A 22,045-nucleotide genomic window follows, 5' to 3' on the forward strand; every position below is an offset into this window, starting at 1 on the left:
ATACTTTCTAAATTTTTTTTAAGTTGTTCCTTAGTAAAACTCACTCTAGCCCACTGATGCGGTTTAAGACACTGCACTTTAAGCCTCGGCGGGAACTGCGGAATGACGTGCTTGTCACTGGTCGGTAGCACGGCGGCGCTGAGCGGCAGGCTGGTGGCCGAGCGACCTAATTCGATCTGAAGTATTTCCTTCGATGTCGCTTCCACGAAGATCGCTGGGAAGAGCTTCGTCTCTGGTTCCATCTGAAAAGGGACAGTTTCTTTGAATTTCAAAATACTTATAATTGTCGTCCGAATACATGTAAAGACCATCTTTCGTGGCGACGGGTATATGTCGCTGTGGTTCTGTGGTACACAGCTTGCTTCTCAAACGGGGAGCGCTGGCTCTGTACTTGCATCAATGAGTTATTCATTGATCTTCAGCGCAGTTTTTACTAACATATTTGGCATTATAGATGGCGATACAGCTCACCACCTATCACGTTGATCTAACAGATAGTTCGGTGAGGTGTAGGTACTTAGTTCATCTTACGATAGGTGTACATCTGACTACCCCAATTGGGATATAGGATTCAGTCTCATAACTGTGTTAGTGAAAACTGTATTTAGATAAATTAATAACTCATTGGCGCTAATCCGATGCTAGGGTTCGAATCGGCGCTCTCCATTCGAGAAGCTAGCCAATGAAGCATAGGACCACAGAAAGTAGTGTTTAGTGCTTATAAAAATGCCAAAGTATTGCATATTTTGGAGTTCGTAGCTCAATTTTCTAATCCTAGAAGTTTGGCAGTATCATATGTTACTCAGCTTGTTTGCCCTTTGCATTACCTTGAACTTGATGGTGGTGTCCTTGCCCTCGCAGGTGAAGGAGACACTGCCGGTGCTGGTGTCGACAGAGCAGCCGATGAACATGCCCTGTGAGGCGCCCTTAGCCGTCGCTTCGGCCATCACCTCGTTGTACAGCTCGTCAGCTCGCACCATGTAGCATGATTGGCGGTTTACACTGGAAGGATGAAGAATGAAAATGAAAAAAAAAAATGAAAAAGGCATTTATTTGCTTAATTACATTGTAAGACTTAAAATAAGCCTTCCCAGTAAGTAAAATAATTTACTTGTGTTGGGAAAGACTAGAATAGAATAAGGATCATTTATTCTGAAACTGTGTAAAGTACAAAATCATAATATTATATTTATTTTTGTTCCTGTCGGGCGTACAATATTACAGAATATGTGATGTTTGAGGAGCTCGGTGGCGCAGTGGTAAACGCGCTCGGTCTGTGATTGTTGAAGTTAAGCAACTTTCGCAAAGACCGGTCGTAGGATGGGTGATCACAAAAAAAAAAGTTTTGATCTCGAGCTCCTCCGTGCTTCGGAACGCACGTTGGTCCCGGCTGCATTAGCAGTCGTTAATAACCATCAAACCGCACTGGGCCCGCGTGATGGTTTTAGGCCCGATCTCCCTATCCATCCATAGGGAAGGCCCGTGCCCCAGCAGTGGGGACGTTAATGGGCTGATGATGTTTGTTTTATTTGGTTAATATTCTAGGAAGCAGTGTGTGACCTGTAGGGCTAACATGCGCAACGTTATAAAATAATGTCACGGTCATAGTATCCATTCTGACTACATAATTATGTCGTTTTGTCGATTGGTGCTAATATGTGAACCCAAATAAGTCATGTCGTTCTGTCAAAATACTAAATAGGGTAAAAAACAAACTTATCGATGTCGACAAAATTTTATGGATGGAAATAAGGATGGAAAAATGAGATGTGTTTGCCCTAAAAAAGGAAGAAATTTAATATCGTTTATTTTTCTGAACTATTTTTGAGCGTCAAGATTCTACGTCTATCATTCTATGCTAGAACATGACAAAAATCCTGTTTGTCAAATATGCCTTCAACTCGAACATCGATAAGATTGCATCAATACAGCATCACATTTTTATAGGTTCCTTAGCCTATAGTCGATAGAACTATTCTGAACAGTCATTCCGAGCAGATCAGGCACGAATGACACTGCTCATAATCTTCTTCTTTGCGAGTCGATGGCGATCGATTCTAAATTTTTGCTAACCAATAATATTTTGTTTGATTATTGTATGAAACTCTGCCCATATCCATCCAAGCTTTATATAATACTTACCTCTCAACAACCCGATCGTAGTCATCGGTGATGATAACGGAAGACTTCATGACCTTGCCCTGGTTGAAGTCCTTGGAGTGCAGGTGGTACTGCGTGGTCACCCAGCCGATGTACACGTGGGTCGGGTCTTGGCCGGGGAATATTCTGGAATAGTGTATTTACATATAGGATGATAGAAAGACAATTTGATATCAAGAAGAGAGAAAAGCGATGACATATTTTTAACAGTCTATCAGTAGAACTGAGAGGTTGATGTTTTAACTACTGTATACGCCTATTGTATGAGATATACCTAAAATCTATGATCTATAGTAGATCAGTTACATCTCTAGCGCGTAAGCAAGCGTACCTAATCCTAAAAATACAACTGCATTTAAGAGCATTTAAATGTTTTATGTGGGTGTTAACATCCAAATATACCAGTTTATTTTTTGACGTGACTTATTGTAGATTTGCCGCAGATGGCATTAACTTCTTGGTCGGACAAATGGAGAGCATAAGACAAAGGGCTGACGGTGCCCAGTTGGGCGTGAACTCTCTCTCTCTCTCTCAGGGCGTCGTCAGAGGGGTGTCGTCGTCATATTTCGAAGAATTATCCTTGCGTGGTCGATAGCGATATGCGTCGAATGAGGGCATGGTTGACGATTTGTCAACCATGCCGGCGGCGGGGTCGGTATCGGGGAAATATACCAGCGCGTATACACCGAGTATAATAAGCAGCAGAATGCATTCTAAGTCCATCTGAATCGAAAAAGAATATAGATGATAAAATAATCTCAACGCCTCTTACCTGACACCATAGAAGTACTCATTGATGAGCTTCAGACACTCCGAGTCAAAGATCTCGTTTCCAATTGTCTCTGTGGTGGACTGAGCAAGAGTGGCGGTCGTCATCTGTTTCCTGTCTTGCTGTGGCGAAGGTACTGGCACGGACAAGTTTGTCTGCAAGTATGGTTGGAAAGTTTTGTAGAGTGGGGAATATATTGCAAGTTTGATTGTTATTTAAAGTAAGTGTAAGTAACAGTATATTAGATTTAGATGTCGAAGTTCCATAGATGATAGGAGTCGCCGTCGCCAGATACGATTTGGAGGTATTGAAGATATTCTTCTTCTATCGTGTGGGTTGTGAGGTAAATTATCAACCTCATCATCCGTGCGGAGGGCACGTTAAGCGGTCGGGTCCCGGCTACTATTTACTTATGTAAGTATATAGTCGTTACATGAGTTATGTCAGAGGTCTTCGGTCAATAGTAACCCTGACACTAGGGTTGTTAATCCACACGAGAGAAGATAGCTCTCTTCTTATTCTATCGTGTGGGTTGTGAGGTGAATTACCAACCTCATCAACTCTGATGTTAGAGTTATTATTGAGCCGCCAAAGGCCCCTGATATGGCTAGAAGATTACTCACTTACGTCATAAGTAGTAACCGGGGCCAACGGCTTAACATGCCTTCCGAAGCACGGATCATCTTCGTTAGTACTAGGAAAAGCCTAATTATTAGTACACATCACATCAAAACGAATAAACTTACTAGGCTTTGTGGTTCGTATACATTGCCGCGACTTTGTCGTGTTTGCATGGCGTTATACTGGTTATACCTCTGATTTGCCTTTTAAAACAAAATAAACCCAACACAAACTGTTAAGAAACAAACATTTGGGCAAAATATAACGCTTGATCCATACAGAGTCAGGAAAGCGGGAGAGAGATTTTGTATGACCGCAAACAAAATTCTACGCATTGGCCCGCATCATCCCGGTTTCATGGCTCTGTGCACATCAAGGGTCCTTTTAGGGTTCAATCAACCAATGTCTAAAATCTGAAATGTCAACTAGTAGCTTCTAACGCCACCACTGTATGTGTTATGTCTGATTAAAAGCAACCAGGGACTTTCCAATCGACATTCCCCAAACACACGATAGATGGTGTTGTTCACTATTAACGTGATAATTACCTATTTTCTCGTTGCTGGGGTACATAATTTTTAAAAAATGTAATGTAATGGTAGAAGCATGTATAAAACCAATAGTTGCTTGATATTTGGATCACATTATGTAAAGAATGATGTTGCTACCTATATTGCTTCTCTTTATTGTGATCAGAACAATAATGGGTGCAAGTTGTAATTGTAGTAAGAGTCATCATTTATACCCAGAAACAAAGATAAAAAATGCATTATGTCTGTTATCCATGAAATTAGAACCAAGAAAAAACTTAACAACGCCATCTATCGTGTTTTTGGGGAACGCCGATTGGAAAGTCATTCATTATTGAATGAAATACAAAATGGAAATCTGTTTTTTGGATTGAAGCAATATATAGCATTTTAAGTGGAATAATTACATATGTTCTGCAATTCACATTTGAAAAACCATTTTAATTCTTGGGGGACAAAAATCACACGTCAAGGAAATAACAAACTTCATTCTTTGGGCACAAAAATCATAATTGGAAAATATATTTCACACTTGGAAAAAATATTTTGCAATACCTGGGATACTCGGATTTGCGGGTTAGGCCGCCTCATTGTGCCTCTTTCTGGAGACACCTCAGCATCACTGAACGGATCTGGCGTCTTGGATTTCCGAGACTTTGCCCGATCGCCGCTTTCGCCGCGTTTTTTGAAGAATCTGTACATTTCAAGCAAAGTTTGTAGAGCAAATACATTAAAAGCCTGTGAACTCCGGTGACTTGGTTTTGTGACGTTACAGCATAGAATAAAGAATAATTCTTCATATAGAACGATAACTCTCAGCCCCGTACCTACCCCCTTCGGGTCTTACTTTAGTTTTAATTGGCCGTAAGGAGTAAAGGCACGCGGAAGCTTACGGTTTAATTAATTTTTTGTATGAAGTGTTGAGGTTGTGGTGAAAAGATGTGGTGAAAGAATTGCTAACATACGTATTTCTCGCAACACGTTTAAAAATTGATACAGGGTTTTAGATGACGAATTACTTACGTTTCGTCTTCGTCGTCCTGTATTCTTTCCAAAGAAGGCATAATAAGATAATGGTAATTGTTTTAATTATTCACATGATTAAGTTATGATTATAAATAGGTATAAATAGCATGCGAGGGACCCTCTGTTTTGCGTAGTATATTAATTACTACTAATATTTATTAGCTGTTTACAAATACGTACAAGAAATCTTAAATACATTAAATGATAAAAAATACGCTGTAGGGATATTACTGGACATGACAAAAGCTTACGATACGGTTCAATACGATATATTACTTAATAAACTCTATGGCATTGGGATCAGGGGCATAACGTTCCAATGGTTTACATCATATTTACAAAATAGAGTACAGTATGTAGAATTAGAATATTATCGTAAAAATGAAAAATTAATTTCAATGGTAAAATCAGATAAAATAACCATTAACTCGTCAATCCCTCAAGGAAGTGTGCTCGGGTGTTTATTATTTTTGATATATATTAATGATTTACCCAAGATAATAAACGAACATTGTGTCTTATTCGCAGACGACATTTCAATTTTAACACAATGTGAAAACAATTCAAATCTCTCAAATAAATTGAATTCTATTTTAAAAGCAGTCTCAACGTGGATGCTCGATCACAATCTACAAATAAATTATGCAAAAACCAAACTTATGACCTTTCACCCACCACAAAAACGGCCTTTGGATATAAACTTCAGCTACAACGGAATCCAAATTCAAGAAGTAAATGAATCAACACTGTTAGGATTGGATATAGACAAACATATAAATTGGAAGAAACATATACAAAAAATTACAAATAAAATATCCCAATTTAAATATGCTCTTAACGAAATTAAAAAATCTACAAATTTTTCTAGCGCTCTTACTCTTTACTACGCCTATGCTTTCTCATGGTTTACCTATGGGATTATACTATGGGGTAATAGTACCGAAGCACCTGCTCTATTTACTCTGCAGAAAAAACTAATCAGAATCCTAAAAAATCTAAAACAAACGGATAGCTGTCGACCGCACTTCCGGTATCATAAAATTCTTACGCTTCCTTCCGTCTATATATTGGAAATTTGTAAATTTGTTCGCAAATACCAAAACCTTTTCACACGTCGCCAAGACCTCCCAGTAAAATACACATTGCGTCATAGAAATAGATTAAATATACCAAAATCTAGACTGGTTCTACACTCTTCTAGCCCATACGTTATGGCCATCAAAATTTATAATAAATTGCCAAACGGTTTAAAGGAAGAAACTGCCGATACAATATTTATTAAAAAACTAAAAGAAATCCTAATTAATAAATGCTACTATAGTATTAATGAATATTTTAATGATTCAGATTTAAACATTTAAAAGCCTCCTTCTCTCTTGTTTTTTCTTTTGTTGTGCCCGAAAGGGTCTGTGATGTGAAACTCAAATGTAACTGACCAACTTGTACACCATCATAGTATGCAAATAAAGAATATTGAATATTGAATATACTCCATGCTATTATCCCATTATGTATAATTTTATTGGCGTGACGCTCGAATATGTATCGAATGAGTTTTGAACTTACTTAAAAGGCGATCGTCCTCTCTTGTCCTTCTTCTCATCAGAAGCCACGCTTTGAGCCCCCAGTTCATACTTCGCCATCTCGGCTTCACTCGTTGACCGGTGCATACCATTCACTTGTCCTAAAGAACATTAATTTCGCACGTTACTACTATGACAATATGTTTTGACCATGTTATTATGTGAAGTGTGAAAGTTATTTTTGCTGTTGATTTATAAAATAAGATTATGACATTTGAAAAATTATTTTCGGTTCCGAATAAGCTTCTCCGTGGAACTTTCTGTTTAATATGAATATGGCTATTTTATTAATAATGAAATGGCTAAACGAGAAATGTTATTAAAACGTAAAAAGTCAGATACTCAATTCGACTTTTATTGACTATTGTCATAACACGATAATAATGTATACGACACTGAATTTGATACAAATGACAGTAAAGTATGTTTATTTCATTAATTATGTTTAATGCGTATGTATTGACAGTGTAATCTTAGAGAAATATCGAGTGAAACTTATTTTTGAGTGGTATCAATGGTGCCAATTTGGGCAACCACCAACTTAGTTTCAACTTAATTTGACAGGACTGAAACTAGCTGTCTCTCTCTAAAACTTGTTGTAAGTGAAGGACGGCACTAACTGTCAAACTAAGATGAGGTTAAGTTTGTGTCTACCCGAATAGGCAGCATTGTACTGAAACAAAAGTGCGACAGTAAACAAGCCAGACAACACACTCAGAAGAAGCAGCGAAATCAAAGCTGTGTGGGGTAACCTGGTTGCAAATTGTAATTCTGTATCGTGACCCCCCGGGTCATTGACCCCTTGCGAGGCGGCCTCGAAGGCTGACGTTTCATCTTGGAGGTAGTTGGCTCCTCTTGATTCTCGTCGTAGTGCAGACCTTGGGGTTGCCAGGAGAAAACAGGTGAATAAGCGATAACGAAAGGTGCTGGGTGGTTTCAGAATTAACACCTTCACTGACACTACGTCAGAATATTCAAATTCCAAAATATATTTATTCAGTAGGTAACATAGTAACACTTTGAATCGTCAATTTTTACATAACGAACGTCTCATCCGCCTAAAACTACTGCATTTTCTCACAACCTGTACTTATAGCCGAGGAAAAGAAGCTGCAAGAAAAACCTCGGCACAGGGCCCTAGACGTTCTTTAAAAAAATATAATAAAGAATGATACTACGGAAAGAACGGTAACCGCCCCGCACCCATTCATATCAGGCGCGGAGCAAGATTTACCTCACCCCCTCTGTGAGTTACTTTAGCCTTAGATGGCTGTACTCCGCTAAGGAGTAAGGAACTGTGTCTCGCTCTCACTTACTCGTTAGTCGTCATACACAATTGTTGTATGGAGAGTTCGAGGTGTGTCTACGTCTATAGCCGTAGATCCCAAGTATCAAACTTATGAAAGAAATGTCAACTAAACGTTATCAGTATCAGTGAAAGTGTTTCAATAGGTTTGGATTATTAGGATGTTCATTTCGCAACTATTCATTGGCCAAAGCGAAATTTGCTTTGCAAATATTTGACAGATCATTTTGAAGTAAAGAATGTTACTAGTGAAATTTGCAGCTAAACGCAAATTATTGTGGAGATTTTACATAAAAATTAACTTGATGAAGTATCCCAAAGAGATCGGGCGGGTTAAAAAGGCCACATCGAAGCAATTCATCTAAAAAAGCAATATTGCAATTTGACATTTGCGCATGTAAAAGTAAGTGCGCAATGCAAACAAATGTCAAATAGCAATATTGCTTTTTTAGATGAATTGCTTAGATGTGGTCTTTTTAACCCACCCGATCTCGGTATGTCCACCAATAGGAATAAAATTTGACACTTTTAATGCCACATGCAGCAAATCTACAATAAGTCACGTCCAAAAGATCTGGATTTCTCAAAAGACGGCAATGGAAACCAAAGATTCATCTTTTTTGGGAAACTTTATTAAAATTACAGCATAACGGCCCCGATTCCTGCATACACATCATAATTTTATTTGAAGTTATACCCGTCATTTTCTTATTCACCGAAAAGGAAAGGGACGGATGATTGAAAACTGTTTATTTTAAAATGAATGTAACCCCGGCGAATAAAATAGGCATATCGCTCATACGCAATCCTTTTTACGTGTGCTGTCAATTTCATTCTGACGGGTTGTCCAATATAAAATATTGGAAGGGATTTTTAAATTTCTGGCTAAAATTGACGTGTGTTCCATAAATTTTTGCCTGTCGGTTACCCGTCTTTTTCCTTTACGGCGTATAGGAAAATGACAGGTATGACGTAAAATAAACTTAGACGGTGTGTACTGGAATCAGTACTAATATTGATATATTATAAAGGAACATTACATATTAAGTGGTAAAACCAAAAGGGGTCGAACTACTACTGAACCTTCACTGCCACAGCATGAACTACACTGGTGGACAAAAAAATCACCCCAAGATATCGTACCGGGCATTAGGGAAATAATTATATACAAAATTGATTACATGTAGTAGGTAGAAAGACCTATTACTTTAAAGCGGAAAGTATTCAGAACCAGAGTATTAAAAACTAAATATCTTGGAGTATCTTGGTTGGTGTGTATCTTGGTTCCTCCGGCTCTGTACCGGCGCCGCGTGCGTGTATGAAACGATTGATGAGTGCGGAGGAAGCAAGAGAAGTATGTCAGGATCGAAACAAATGGTTCCAGTCTCTGCTTACCCCGGTGAGAAATAGGCGTGAGTTTATGTATGTAGTATTTTAAAAGAGGGCATTTTTTGGGCCGGGTAACAAAACTTGAGTCGATTTTTTTTGTCCACCAGTATTTTCGTCAAATCATTAACCTTTGATATCGTTCATGGTGAATCCACTCCTCATGATCTGGTCAATGTGAGCTGGCATTTGGGCTTCCGTCGCTTCCTTCATGAGGATCTGCTGGCGTTCTTTAATCTCTACCCAACGACGAGACTTTTCTTGTTCACTAGAGTCATAAAAGCAATAAGTTCAGTTAAGAATTGGAATTGGCTTCTTCCTGCTTCTTCTCAAGTCACGTTACGGCGAATGCCCCGGGCTAATAGCCCAAACATTTCCACTAACCGCATGAAACGATTTTGTATTATCCGTAGGCGATGGAATTGAGGGGGTCTTATTTAGTGGCATGGATTATATTTAAACCTAGTTTATCTTTTAGTCTTCGTTTTGTAATAACACTGATACAGTCGAATTCAATGGTTTCGTAATTAAAATAAGTAACAAATAGCACGAACGTGTGATAAAATGTTAAAAGAACTTACTCTATGAACTGGGCGTGGCATATCACAGGTAGAGACAGTCGAAGGAACTCCCAGTTAGCCTTTTCCATGGTCTCGAAAGTATTATGTGAGATCTTCATACACGGTGGAGTATCTGAAGAGTAACAGAATAATTATTATCAGCCTTTTATCTGTTTATCTCTATTTTCGAACTGAGCCAGCAGAATTCAAACTTGATTCGCGGATTTCACCATGTTGTCGACTGCTTCACAATGATGTTGGGACGACCAACTTATATCTGCTTTATGTTACAGACTGTGTTCTTCATTCGTTTAACCTGCAATGTCCTAACCAAACAAGGGATCACAAAGTGATTTTTGTGATATGTAACCATCGGGATTCGAACCCGATCTCCGGATCGTAAGCCTTCGCGGGTTGGAAGATCAGACAGGCAGTCGCTTCTGTAAAAAAACCGGACCTGTCAAATCTTCAGGTTAGGTAAGCGGACCCTGTGAAAAAACAGGATAGTAATGATGAAGTACCCTTATAGGATTCCTGTTTGTACTTTCCTCTACTTTTAAGACCTCTGTAAAACAACAAGAATGCAATAAATATCTTATCTTATCTTAAACATACCAGAACCAGCTGGTATCCTGGTGACGTCAATCCTCGTATCAGCCATCTCATCAGTGTTTTCGAAGATCGGCTGGTCCTTGGTGTACCAATGAGTCACGTCTCTCTTCATGTTGCTGGAATAAAGAAAAATGAGGTCAGGCAAGGTCAAAATACAAAAATATACCCGTGTTCCGGAAGCCACGTTAAGCTGTTGATCCCAGTTACTTCTTACTGATGTAAGTAAGTAGTCGTTACATTAGCTATCTCAGGGGTCTTTAGCGGCTAAATAGTAACCCTGACACCAGGGTTGAAGAGGTTGGTACTCCACCTCACAACCCACACGATTGAAGAATACGTCAAAAAAACTTTATCCTAGTAATCTACCCTAATCATTTACATTTTAAGAATCTGCTTTGTTCTATATAACTCTGAATACAAACATTAAAGATGGCGATTTACTTACACACAGAAAGGCTCATAGCCTTCTTGAAGACCACAGGTTGTGAAGTATTTCAGAGTGTTCACATCTTGACCGTATGTTAATCTGAAATAGAGGTAATACAAAAAAAATTTAGTAAACCAAACACTTATACACGCTTGAATCAATGCTATTTATAATTCTTGACAGTGTTTAAGAAATAAATCGTAATAAGATGAGATAAATATATTATATTGAGCAAAAAAAATACAAGGTACAAAAAATAGGAAAAAAAAATATAATAAATCATCAATTCACAGGCTGTAATATTTCCCTGCAGTTCAGTGATTCTTTTCCTTTAAGCTGTGGGTGATACTAATTCTAACGATTATCAGCCCCCGACTATATCCCAATTAACAATAATAAACATATGTTATTAAGAAAAAAATAAATACACATTTTTTACATAATCAGCATTACATTTTTTAGTGTAAGCTTACAAGTTTTACTTAGTTTACGTTTTTCTCAGACAATATCTAAGATTCTTACACTGGACAAAGTCTATGTCGGGAGAATCATGTTAAAATTTGGGTAGTACATCCATTGCAAGATAAACTAAGTACCTATATCTCACCGAGCTTTCTGTTGGACTGGTGGTGAACCGTGTCTGTATTGGTCCAGACAACGGTGATAGTGACAATTGCACTTAAGATAAATTAATAACTCATTGGTGCAAATCCGGTACGGGCGCTCCCCATTGGAGAAGCAAGCCGGTAGACCACAAGACCACATTGCCAAACGATGTTTAATGTACAAATTACCTGGCTTTCTGCCCAACACCAAGTGTGCAGGCTGGTACAAAGTTGTCTCCTTGCACGTCAGCGAACGTCGTCTCCCCACCAAGAGCGTCCATCAACAACTCTCCATTTAACGAGAAACCTGATACAAGAATCATCCTTAAAGTTTCCTTTATAAATCTTATATTTATGAAAAAAGAATGAATACTATTTACACCAGTGCTAAATAGGTCTTTGAATGAAATGGATTACAATTTATAAAGGTAATGAATCATTTTATAATTTGCTGCCAGCTAATGTGAAGAAAATTAATTTCGCTTTTGAGAATGGCATGACTCTATATGAATATGCGTCCACTAAGAGAACAGAAATTGGGCGATTCTCAACAGCACATTTTACAGCTTAGATAGTCTTTTGGTAATTAGCAAAGAGTCATTGGAACTACGTTAAAATTGCAAAATACGGCAGATTTTGAGTATCACTTATAAGTGTAGTTGCGAAAATTAAGTGCATCTTTCAGTTATCCCAAAACCCTTCCAAACATTCATACGATTATTATAATGGAAATATTAATCGATTAGCGTTACACAACCTCAAAAGGATAGCAGGAAGCGACGGTTTAGTATAATTATCAACATGTTCAAGTAACGATGAAGTTAGCACTGTTAGTAAGCCTAGGACACCTATAACACTGCTTTACAAGTGTTTTACTCGATATAGCTACAGTTCTAACGCCTACAGAACTAACATGCCTTTCCAATATGGATGTCAGGTTCTAATCTAAATGTAATGATAGGTGCCTAAAGCTGTGCATATAGACGCCTTCTTTTTGAAAATGATGCGAAGCAATGCGTGGCATTAAAATACTTTGAATATTAATTTTGAATTCCAAAGCGATTTTGCAAGTCAGTTTGAGTTGACTTTTGAATTATAGCGACAGGACCATTTGAGGCGTAAATAGATACCGATGTTTAGAGAAATAAAATAAAGATATTTAGGTAGGTACTGAACAGTTTTTGATTAAAATTATATTATTATGCTGATTTATCTAAGTAACAGCACAAACAATCCATTATAATTAATGACATTATTCATATGAAATAATTATAAAAATATCGAAATATTAATAAGAATTGTTTATTTACAGTTCAATTTTCATAAATAAAATATTAGTAATAATAATTTTATACATTTCCAAAAATAATCCTGCCACTTTTCAGCAAATAAAAACTCCAATTAATTTCCTAATTAATGTTCAATCGTTGTTTTTCCTGTAGATATTTACTTATCGTCTTATCGATCAGGTCTAGGAACACGCCCACCACGTCGCCAACGGCCCATTGCTTCCCGAACGACTCACAGTTACCGCTGTACACTTTTTCCTCCTTGAAAAATCCGGAAAACATCCTTTTTACCACGGGGAAAATTTTGTATTTTACGGAAAATATTTTCTCATTTCAGGAAAAAAAAATCACTTGGGGAAATTATTACTCTTGTAAAGTTAAAGTATTTGAGAACTGGAATAGTACTTTATCAAGATGTCAGTTAAATTTTGATACGATCTTTTTGTAGGTTATAGCAATGGGTCGCTTAATTTTACAAACTTAATTTTTAGACAGATACTCATGTACCTACTTATTGCTCTAGAAAACTCTAGAATTCTTTGTATATTAAAGCTAGCTGCACACAGAGGTCGCACGGGAAGATATATAGATAAAATACTTTATTGAGCACAATGGACACAATGAAGAAGTAGGTACTCATGGAATAGTAGTAGTAGTGCAAGGAATTGTTGATAGTAATTTTGTATATTCACAGAGAAATCTTCCTTCGCTCCCCCGGTACCGCCTTTGAGTGCATTTCGCTTAACACATATAACATAAATGATAATATATGGGGACACAGCAACACATAAATAATACTGGACCATTATAGTGTCGTACCATAGGACACTTTGTATGATTATAATATTCACTATAAGAGTAGTTTGTTACCACTAGTTAACCACAATAATATAGACACATTAATTACGAGGTACTGCTCTGAACTCCTTGGTTATAAATCTTTAATAGATATTACGGGAGTGAATTTTGTATGTTGGTGTATGTATGTCTGAATTACGAATTAAAGAACGGCTGTACCACTAATGAAGCGGGCCCCACACATTTAAATCAAATCAAATATTCTTTTTTATATATTTTTTTTGTATTTCACTAAAATTTTTCTGTATTTATTGCTGATGTCACTTCCCATTCCGTGAAATAAAGAGAAGGGTGCATTTTTTACTTTAAAACACCAGATTGAAATATATTCCATTTTTAATTTATTTCCGTGAAATACAATAATTAAAATAAGCAACCAAATATGCCTATTTTAATTGTTTATGCTGAAAATACATTCTTATTTATTTTTTATTTATTTGTTTAAATTTACATCGTTTAAATTTAAATTTAAAATAAAAAGCATGTGTTTATGATGGGTGTATAAATCTAGTTTTCTCTTACGCAAAGACCAGTTTACCGAGACCTCCAGAGCAGTACCCTCCCTACGGTGGTAACTCACTAATAGTCTGGTCGGGGACGTCTAGGAAGCACCCGACAATGTCTCCCACTTTGAACAGCTGGCCGAACATGTCGCTCGACCCGCCATGACGTTTAACACACTGCCCGGTAATTGTATGTTATTACTTTCAGTTTTTTATTAAAACTAACAGCCTCCGTGGTCTAGTGGTCAGAGCGTCAGGCTCACGATCTGGAGGTCCGGGTTCGATTCCCGATGGGGACATTGTCGACATCCTTTGTTTGGAAAGGACTTTTCAGGCTTGAATCACCTGATTGTCCGAAAAAGTAAGATGACTCCGTGCTTCGGAGGGCACGTTAAGCCGTTGGTCCCGGCTATTAGCCGTAAAAACACCTCCACCAACCCGCAGTGGAGCAGCGTGGTGGAGTATGCTCCATACCCCCTCCGGTTGATAGAGGGGAGGCCTGTGCCCAGCAGTGGGACGTATATAGGATGTTTATGTATTAAAACTAAACAATTAATTACATTTTTGGATTTTTTAAGCATTGACCTTTGTAATGTTTGTGTGCGTTTCGTATACACTGACCGCCACGATGTTATGTTACTTCCCGGTAATTTTGTTAATATTTTTCTACTTATTTAGTCTGAACCACAGGTTCTCAAAGTTATATTCGCCCTAATAGCGCTTTTACAAATTGACATTCTTATCTTGTCTTTCTTCTGTAATTCAAACGCACCGTAAATTACATTTTTTTCACTATAGGACGAGAGTTGTGCAAATTTCATATGGAAATTTATAGATGAATTTCTACAAGGCCGTTTTAGACCACGTAACATCTGGTAATCATAACAATTCTCAGCAGTACGATAGTAATAAAAATATCAACTTACATTATATCCATCAAACGCCCAAGAGTTTTCATCTTGGCCCAACATCATTCCTGGTGGCATGTCAGCGTGGGCCCAGCCGACCTAATAACATAAGAAATAGAGTTTTTCTGGTTGCAGAAAAAAACTGCCTCCCATGTCATTCCAGGAATGCACGGGAATGACAGCACAACGAAACCACGAAGCCTGTGAAAACTCCGGACTTCTGAGCTTCTGGAAGGAGTTAGGTTGGCCTACATAGCCAACAACAGCACGCATAATGGACCATCATGGAGTCTAAATGCGGAAACATGAGCCCACTAACATAAGGGTTATTTTTCATTTAACCCTGAAGTTTTCATGGAAAAAATGTGGTATGATAACCCAGTCTGAAGAACACAGGTTCGAATGAGAAATGCGTTTCGGAGGTATGTGACCTAAGCTGTAGTGGGCTGGTTATCCCTTTGCGGGTTGGAAGGTCAGACAGGCGGTCGCTTCTGTTAAAAACTGGACCTGTCAAATCTTAAGGTTAGGTTACCGGACCCTGTGAAAAACGGAGATGATGCTTTTATGGTAAAAATGTGCAAATTATTGTTTGTACTGTCACTTACCCGCATCGGTCCAGCGGTGAGGATCTCAAATTCGAAGTACCACTTGCCAGAACTGACTGCGTAGTTCTTCTCAGCTCTGTATGTCCTGAAGTCTGCTTGCTTCAGTTTTGACGCCTCCAGTAGTAAAGCTACAAGAGAAATACAATACATTAGGAACATAAATAAAAGCTTTGGAAAATCGAAGAAAACTTCCAAGAAGTTGAGTATATATTTCTTTAAATTATCTTGATACTAGGCGTTAGAGGTAATTAAAGATGTGTAATTTTAAACTTGAAAGATGTTTTTCTAGGGTTTTTTCTTTGGTACCTTGAGAGGTACCAGGCTAGAGTGAGCTCTAGCCTTGAAGACTCCCAGTTTATTATTGTATATGCGGCAAATCTACAATAACAATTAAGGTTCAAGGGCAGAGTGAACAGGCACCTTCTGGGCGAGATCGCTCCATCTTTGGCCTCGTCAATGCCTTCGGGCAAATCTGGGGCCAAGAGCAAACCCATCAGAGGTAAAAAAAGGTTACAGGTTCTATTACCCTCATGCTGTTCCCCGGTGGGTGGATCCAAGTTGTACCCGTAGACCAGCAGAGTGCGCACGGTCTCGGAGGCGGTGTCGCGGTTGGCCTTCTTGATAGCGTCGTCCACCTTCGGGTATGGCACCAGGTGAGGCGAGCGGTGCATGTCCGAGTCCTGGGGGCAGGGAAACGTTCGTCAGAAATAATTTATTTATCTATTAGTCATAATAATCTACTGATGAGCGACTATGAATAATTAGTTCGAATGGGTATGGCCTATAGGAAAGAGGCGTTCGAATTATATGAATGAAGAAAAAAATATTAGAATATTTTTTAACTTTTTTTTTTTTGACGTGACTTATTGTAGATTTGCCGCAGATGGCATTAACTACTTGGCCGGACAAATGGGGAGCGCTGAAGGCTCTCACCCGGAGAATATTTTTTACGCTGTTTACTCCTATTACAACTTATTTTATAAGTTAATAAATAATTGTGATGACAAACAAAAAAAAATATAAACTAAAAGTGTTATTTAACTCAAACGAGCAAGAAATTTCATGTTCACGTTACGTAAACAAAAAAAAATACGAGTTATTTCGGTTTACATTTATTTGAATATCGAATTATCATTCGAATGACGAAAGTTCGACAAAGGGATCTTAAGCTTTACTTAAAAAAAGTATACAACATATTTTTAATAAATAAGAGTTCATTATGAATACAATAAACATGAATAAATGAATATGTTCATGATGAACAATTATTCATTGTTAAGAGAAAATTAAATCAAAATAATTCTGACCATTTCAATTTAAATCAATTTGAAATTTATTTCTATTCATCGTTACCTAATAATATGGAAAGTAGCCAAACATATTTAGCAATACAATAAAACATAAAATTGAGAAATATAAATTACATTCAACTATATAAATATGATTAAATAATAATAAAAATAAAATCCAGTATTGTAATGTAATGTACCTGTCTGTCTGTGTCTGTGGTGTCCGGAAGTAATAAATGTTTCTTTCTTTCTTTCTTTCTTTCTTTCTTTCTTTATTTCAAAAATGAATTAAATACAAGCCGAAAATAATGTAAGAACGTATTAAAAATTCTAACACAACATAAAATAAAAAAACATATATCAGTAATATAAAAGCAGCAAATCCGGACTCCTCTTCATCACCCGAAGCTCTTGTCGACCCTATCTTGCTGTGACCCTCACACCTAATATTGTCATCACATACCCAGATGTGAGAGTCACAGCAGACGGGGCCGACACACGCTTGACTCTTCTTTCTGCCCACGAACTAAGACAAGTAAACTAAAAGAAAACACAGAAGAAGGAATTGACAATGATAATTACAAATATGTAGCATTAACACATTAAAAATAAATTCATAAGTATATAAAGAAATAAGAAGAGAACAAGTATTTTGCTTGTTTACAAAAAACGTAAAGTAATTTAAAAAATACATTCACAGAATATATAAATGATAAATGAAGACAGACACAAAAAATATACATATAAAAAATAGTCAATAACCTAAAAAAATCAAATATTAAATGTAATACATCTATAAAATGGTGCTAATTCCTGTAGACACCATCTAATGTTATTTTAAGTTATAAGTACCTGTAATTTTTCAAAAGAAAGGTACGGAAGATTGACAGCTGTTAATTTTAAAATGAATGAGTAAATAAATGAATCCCGGGCGAATCAAATAGATATGTCGCTGGTATGCAACCCATTTGACCTGTTGCTGTCAGCTTAATTCTGTCGCGTTATCGGCCAATGTATTTTTTTCCCGTCCCTTTCCTATTCGCGGATAAGAAAACGACAGGTATAACTTAAAATGAAATTACATGGTGTCTACAGGAATTATCAATGGTGCTAAAAAAAATATATGGAATACATGTCAATTTTAAGCAGAAATCTAAAACAACTGGGTAAAAATTTTACATCGGCCAATAACCCGACAGCGAGATGCCTATTTTATTCGCCTGGGTTATTCATTTGTTTTAAAATTAACTTGTCGACAATCATCCGTCCCTTTCCTTTTTGACGGATAAGAAAATGACGGATATAACTTAAAATAAAATTAGGCGGTGTCTGCAGGAATCGGGGCCAATATCAAACAACATTTATTTTTGTATAGGCCAATAATATCTATACAATATTTTTTATTTCTGAAGTGAAAACGTCCAGATATTTAGTCCGATATCCGAAAATAGTAAAAATGGTCGATTCTTCAAGGTCTAGTTGTTCTTTGATTTCGCAGTTTCTTTTCTTCGGCTCTTATGAATGCACTTAAATAACATGATATAATATACGTTTTGTTGTTGTAATTGTGAATGCAGTGTGTAGGCACATATACAAAAATTAACTTAAGAGTTGAATTTTATAACTTTACAATATGTGTATTGTTGGTATACCTATCTAAATAAAAAAATAAAAAGATACATACTGAAACCTGCCAGATAATTCTACTAACAATCTGACTTTAATCACCCAAATAAATGTACATACTTTGTTCAGTCTGTAACCCACCTCGTTAAGGCCATAAGTCCACCCCTGCTGTATCCGCTCCCTGGCCCACAGGTTGTGAGTGTTCTCTGCTAGCTGGTCGACCAGCTCATCCATCTTCGGTGTTAGGGTGACAGCACTCAAATCTAACGGTGCTGGTTTGTAGCCGTTTGACTGGGAACATAAACATATTAAACATATAGTATTGGGTAGTTTCCTAGGTCAAAGAAGGGAGAAAATAAAAAAGAAAGTATTGAACATCTCTTATACTACGGTTAAGATAAATTATGAAAATCTGATTACTAAATAAAGACAGATCTAAAGAGGACATTTTTTTTTATATCTTACTTATTTATGTATTTTAATGAAGTGAAATGTAATAATAAGTTTTTCTTAACTTAAGCACGTTTTTCTATAACGTCACAGGTTGCTATTTCAAACAAATTTCATAGTAATTTCGTGTTTTGACGTTTAGTAAAAGTAACCGATTTGACTAGTTGGAAATTACCCTATTGTAGACCAGGGGGGTTAGTTGTTTTGCATTGCGAACTTACTTTTATATGCGCAAATGTCAAATTGCAATATTTCCTTTTATAGATGAATTACTTCGATGTGGCTTTTTTACCCCCCTGGTCATAAACGATGAGGTCACCAGACCAAAGTATAATAAAACAGTTACTTACTTGCATGAAAGGTTCATTGGGCAGGCGAACATTACGGATACGCGCCGGTGGCTTGTCCAGGCTGATGTAGTAGCCCAGAGCCAGAATAGTCCTGAGCAAATTATTACCATTATTAGATGGCTAGAACGCTCGGCTGCCGATCTAGGATGCATTCTGAGTATGGACATTATAAAAATCGTTTGAATATAATGAGATTGTCTCAGGAGTGGATCCATGCCAGAGTATGTCACCAGGTCGCAAACAGCCTATCTTCGTGGAGAATTAGATAAATTGTAGTGGGTACCTAGGGCCCGACCTGTCACCCCTTGGGGGGGTCGTGATCCCCTGGATTCGCCCATGGATCAGCCCATGGACTGTCTCTATGTTGAGTTAGGACATTGTAGGTTGAATAAAATGAAATTTTTGAAAGTGAGATGATTCCGCGATGCAGTACGCGCGTTAAGCCGTGTGTTTTGGTTGTTATCCGGAAGTACGCAGTCGTTACATGAGCCATGTCAGAGGCCTCTGGCGGCTCAATAATAACCCTAACACCAGGGTTCAGGCTTCTAGAGAAGAATAATCTTACTTGAGAGTCTGCACAGCAAGTTGTATGTCGTATCTCTTCTCAGCTGGCGGGAGACGTTCGAAGGGCACCAGGCACGGGTGGATCTTGTGCAGGTCCTCGCGTTGATCACCGTACATCCAGCCCGCTTCAATCTAAACATCGGAAGTATTTTTGTTCAAAACTGCCCTTAGGCACGGCGAATTATATTGAGGCTTTGACCAATCACTTTTCGACGTCTAACCACGTCCGGAGATAGCATTACCTACGTCTATTAGTGGAAACCCGCGATATAATTCTTAGCCATAATTGGCCAGCAGTGGACGAGTTTAGGCGGATTTTGATTATGATTACTGTATCTTTGTTGTCGTCATTTTAAATTGGCAACACTGAAGTACGGCACTAGACTATTCCGGTGTATGCTGATTGGTGGCACAAATAGTTCGCAAAATCACCACTAGAGGTCTACGACGACGCGGCAAAATAACGGCTGAGCTTCGTGATTCTTTGCTGGGACGTCGATCAGATAACTTGTCTGAGAAACCCCGTGTCGCCGAATAATTTAAGTTAAGTATGCGTATTGTATATTTCCGATTTATATGTTACGTAATTACTTTATGAGCCCAATAATTTTACTACATTTAGGTTTATCTTGAAATACTCGTAACATTATTCTTAATGCTTATAAATTATACATACTTAAGCCAGGCATTTTCAATGTACTTTATTACAATTAAGCTTATATTTACGTGTGTATTAATAGTTTTATTTTATCTACTCACTTTGTTCATCGCCCACATTTCATGGATGTTCTCTGCTAGCTTGTCTCTGATCTGTTCCACGTACGACGGCAGTGTGATCTGAAACGTTAAAGGTAACGATAAAGCAATAATCAAATAAGATCGCAGAGCGCAGGGGTCCTTAGGCGACCTGCGCGCAAACTGACTAAGCTGGATTTGACGCCATAGCTTGGTAAGACCTTCGGTTCTTACCAGGGGGGAGAGATGTTGGCGTCAGATCTGGCAACCCCCGTTGCCTAGGTATTGTTGATTATATGGCGCATAGCAACGGGGGTGTAAAGTAAGGCTTTTACATTATTATAATTTTGTGATCTTTTACTCTTTATTATACGTTAATACTGAGTTGGTCATCTTTGATTTCGCTCGCTAATATCGTGTTGTTAGCGAGGTTTTCATTCACTTGCCATTTTTGACGAGTTGACATATCTGGTTGAGTTTCTGCTGGGCCAGCAGAGAACTGCGTAATAACGGTAACTCTCCGCTCCGCAGCAATTCGTATCAGGCGGCGAGTTAGATTAACCTCACTCCCTCTGGGTCTTACTTCAGTCTAAATAGTCGTAAGCCGCTAAGGAGTAAGGGGGAGGGCACGCTAACTATCTATCTCCCTCGCACTTACGCACAGCTGCACACTGTTACTAGTTTTAGTAGCCTTAGAACACTTACCAACATAGTATCAACAGGAGTGGGCACAAACGCAGTGTCGTCTTGAACAAGGGGCGGCCCAGCTAAGGCTCGCTTGGCGAGGTTGCCGAAGTAGAAACAAGGTTCCAGGTTCAGTATCTGTTGTGGTAATAGAGACTCTACTAGCGGGGAGTAGCCCTCAGGCGCCGCGTAGCGCAGTCGACCGTGTTCACCTCCTAGGAGGAAGCGACAACTGAAAGGGAAGCTTCAGGTTAGAATTTATTTATTATTTAAAAAGGACTGCCACAAGAATTTGAAACATTTTTGAAGTAACCACCTCTTTATTTATTTATTAAGTACTGCTTTACTTTACGGCTAACCTATTAGAGGTTGGGAGCCTGGTGATCTGTCACACAGGGTCACACCTAGTATAGACACCAGGCTCTCACATAGGCACTATAGTATGTATCATTACCCTAGTTAAGATTACATAATTTGTGTTATCTTTGTGAAGAGAAAATAAAGATTTATTTTATTTTCTTATTATTTTATTACATTGGTCTAACAGAAAGCTCTGTGTGGTGTGAGTACTTAGTTCAAGTTGCGATGGATGCACCTCT

The 22,045-nt window shown here is 37.8% G+C and overlaps 2 protein-coding genes across 15 annotated transcripts in view; one reads left to right on the forward strand and one right to left on the reverse strand.

Annotated features, from left to right (window-relative positions):
• The window catches only part of LOC126378014 (ryanodine receptor), a 167,659-nt gene that overhangs the window by 73,767 nt on the left and 71,847 nt on the right, over positions 1-22,045 (reverse strand). For 10 of the 14 annotated variants that reach the window (XM_050026050.1, XM_050026042.1, XM_050026049.1 and 7 more), the window contains 22 exons: positions 21,468-21,678; positions 20,787-20,864; positions 20,029-20,159; positions 19,464-19,554; positions 18,805-18,954; positions 16,275-16,428; positions 15,749-15,876; positions 15,162-15,242; positions 13,036-13,135; positions 11,775-11,892; positions 10,999-11,079; positions 10,557-10,669; positions 9,963-10,074; positions 9,513-9,649; positions 7,442-7,567; positions 6,673-6,790; positions 4,636-4,774; positions 3,676-3,753; positions 2,933-3,084; positions 2,143-2,286; positions 828-1,002; positions 45-242 (listed from right to left, as the gene is read on the reverse strand). In XM_050026050.1, coding sequence (XP_049882007.1) covers positions 45-242; positions 828-1,002; positions 2,143-2,286; positions 2,933-3,084; positions 3,676-3,753; positions 4,636-4,774; positions 6,673-6,790; positions 7,442-7,567; positions 9,513-9,649; positions 9,963-10,074; positions 10,557-10,669; positions 10,999-11,079; positions 11,775-11,892; positions 13,036-13,135; positions 15,162-15,242; positions 15,749-15,876; positions 16,275-16,428; positions 18,805-18,954; positions 19,464-19,554; positions 20,029-20,159; positions 20,787-20,864; positions 21,468-21,678 — 2,815 coding nt within the window. The remainder of the gene's footprint in view (positions 1-44; positions 243-827; positions 1,003-2,142; positions 2,287-2,932; positions 3,085-3,675; positions 3,754-4,635; positions 4,775-6,672; positions 6,791-7,441; positions 7,568-9,512; positions 9,650-9,962; positions 10,075-10,556; positions 10,670-10,998; positions 11,080-11,774; positions 11,893-13,035; positions 13,136-15,161; positions 15,243-15,748; positions 15,877-16,274; positions 16,429-18,804; positions 18,955-19,463; positions 19,555-20,028; positions 20,160-20,786; positions 20,865-21,467; positions 21,679-22,045) is intronic. The other 4 variants (XM_050026051.1, XM_050026046.1, XM_050026048.1 and 1 more) reach the window with 1 other exon arrangement.
• LOC126378047 (irregular chiasm C-roughest protein-like) overlaps positions 1-22,045 on the forward strand; it is a 416,593-nt gene that overhangs the window by 28,824 nt on the left and 365,724 nt on the right. The window lies entirely within an intron of this gene.

The sequence above is a fragment of the Pectinophora gossypiella genome, chromosome 25 (assembly GCF_024362695.1).
Source record: "Pectinophora gossypiella chromosome 25, ilPecGoss1.1, whole genome shotgun sequence".
Lineage (NCBI taxonomy): Eukaryota > Metazoa > Arthropoda > Insecta > Lepidoptera > Gelechiidae > Pectinophora > Pectinophora gossypiella.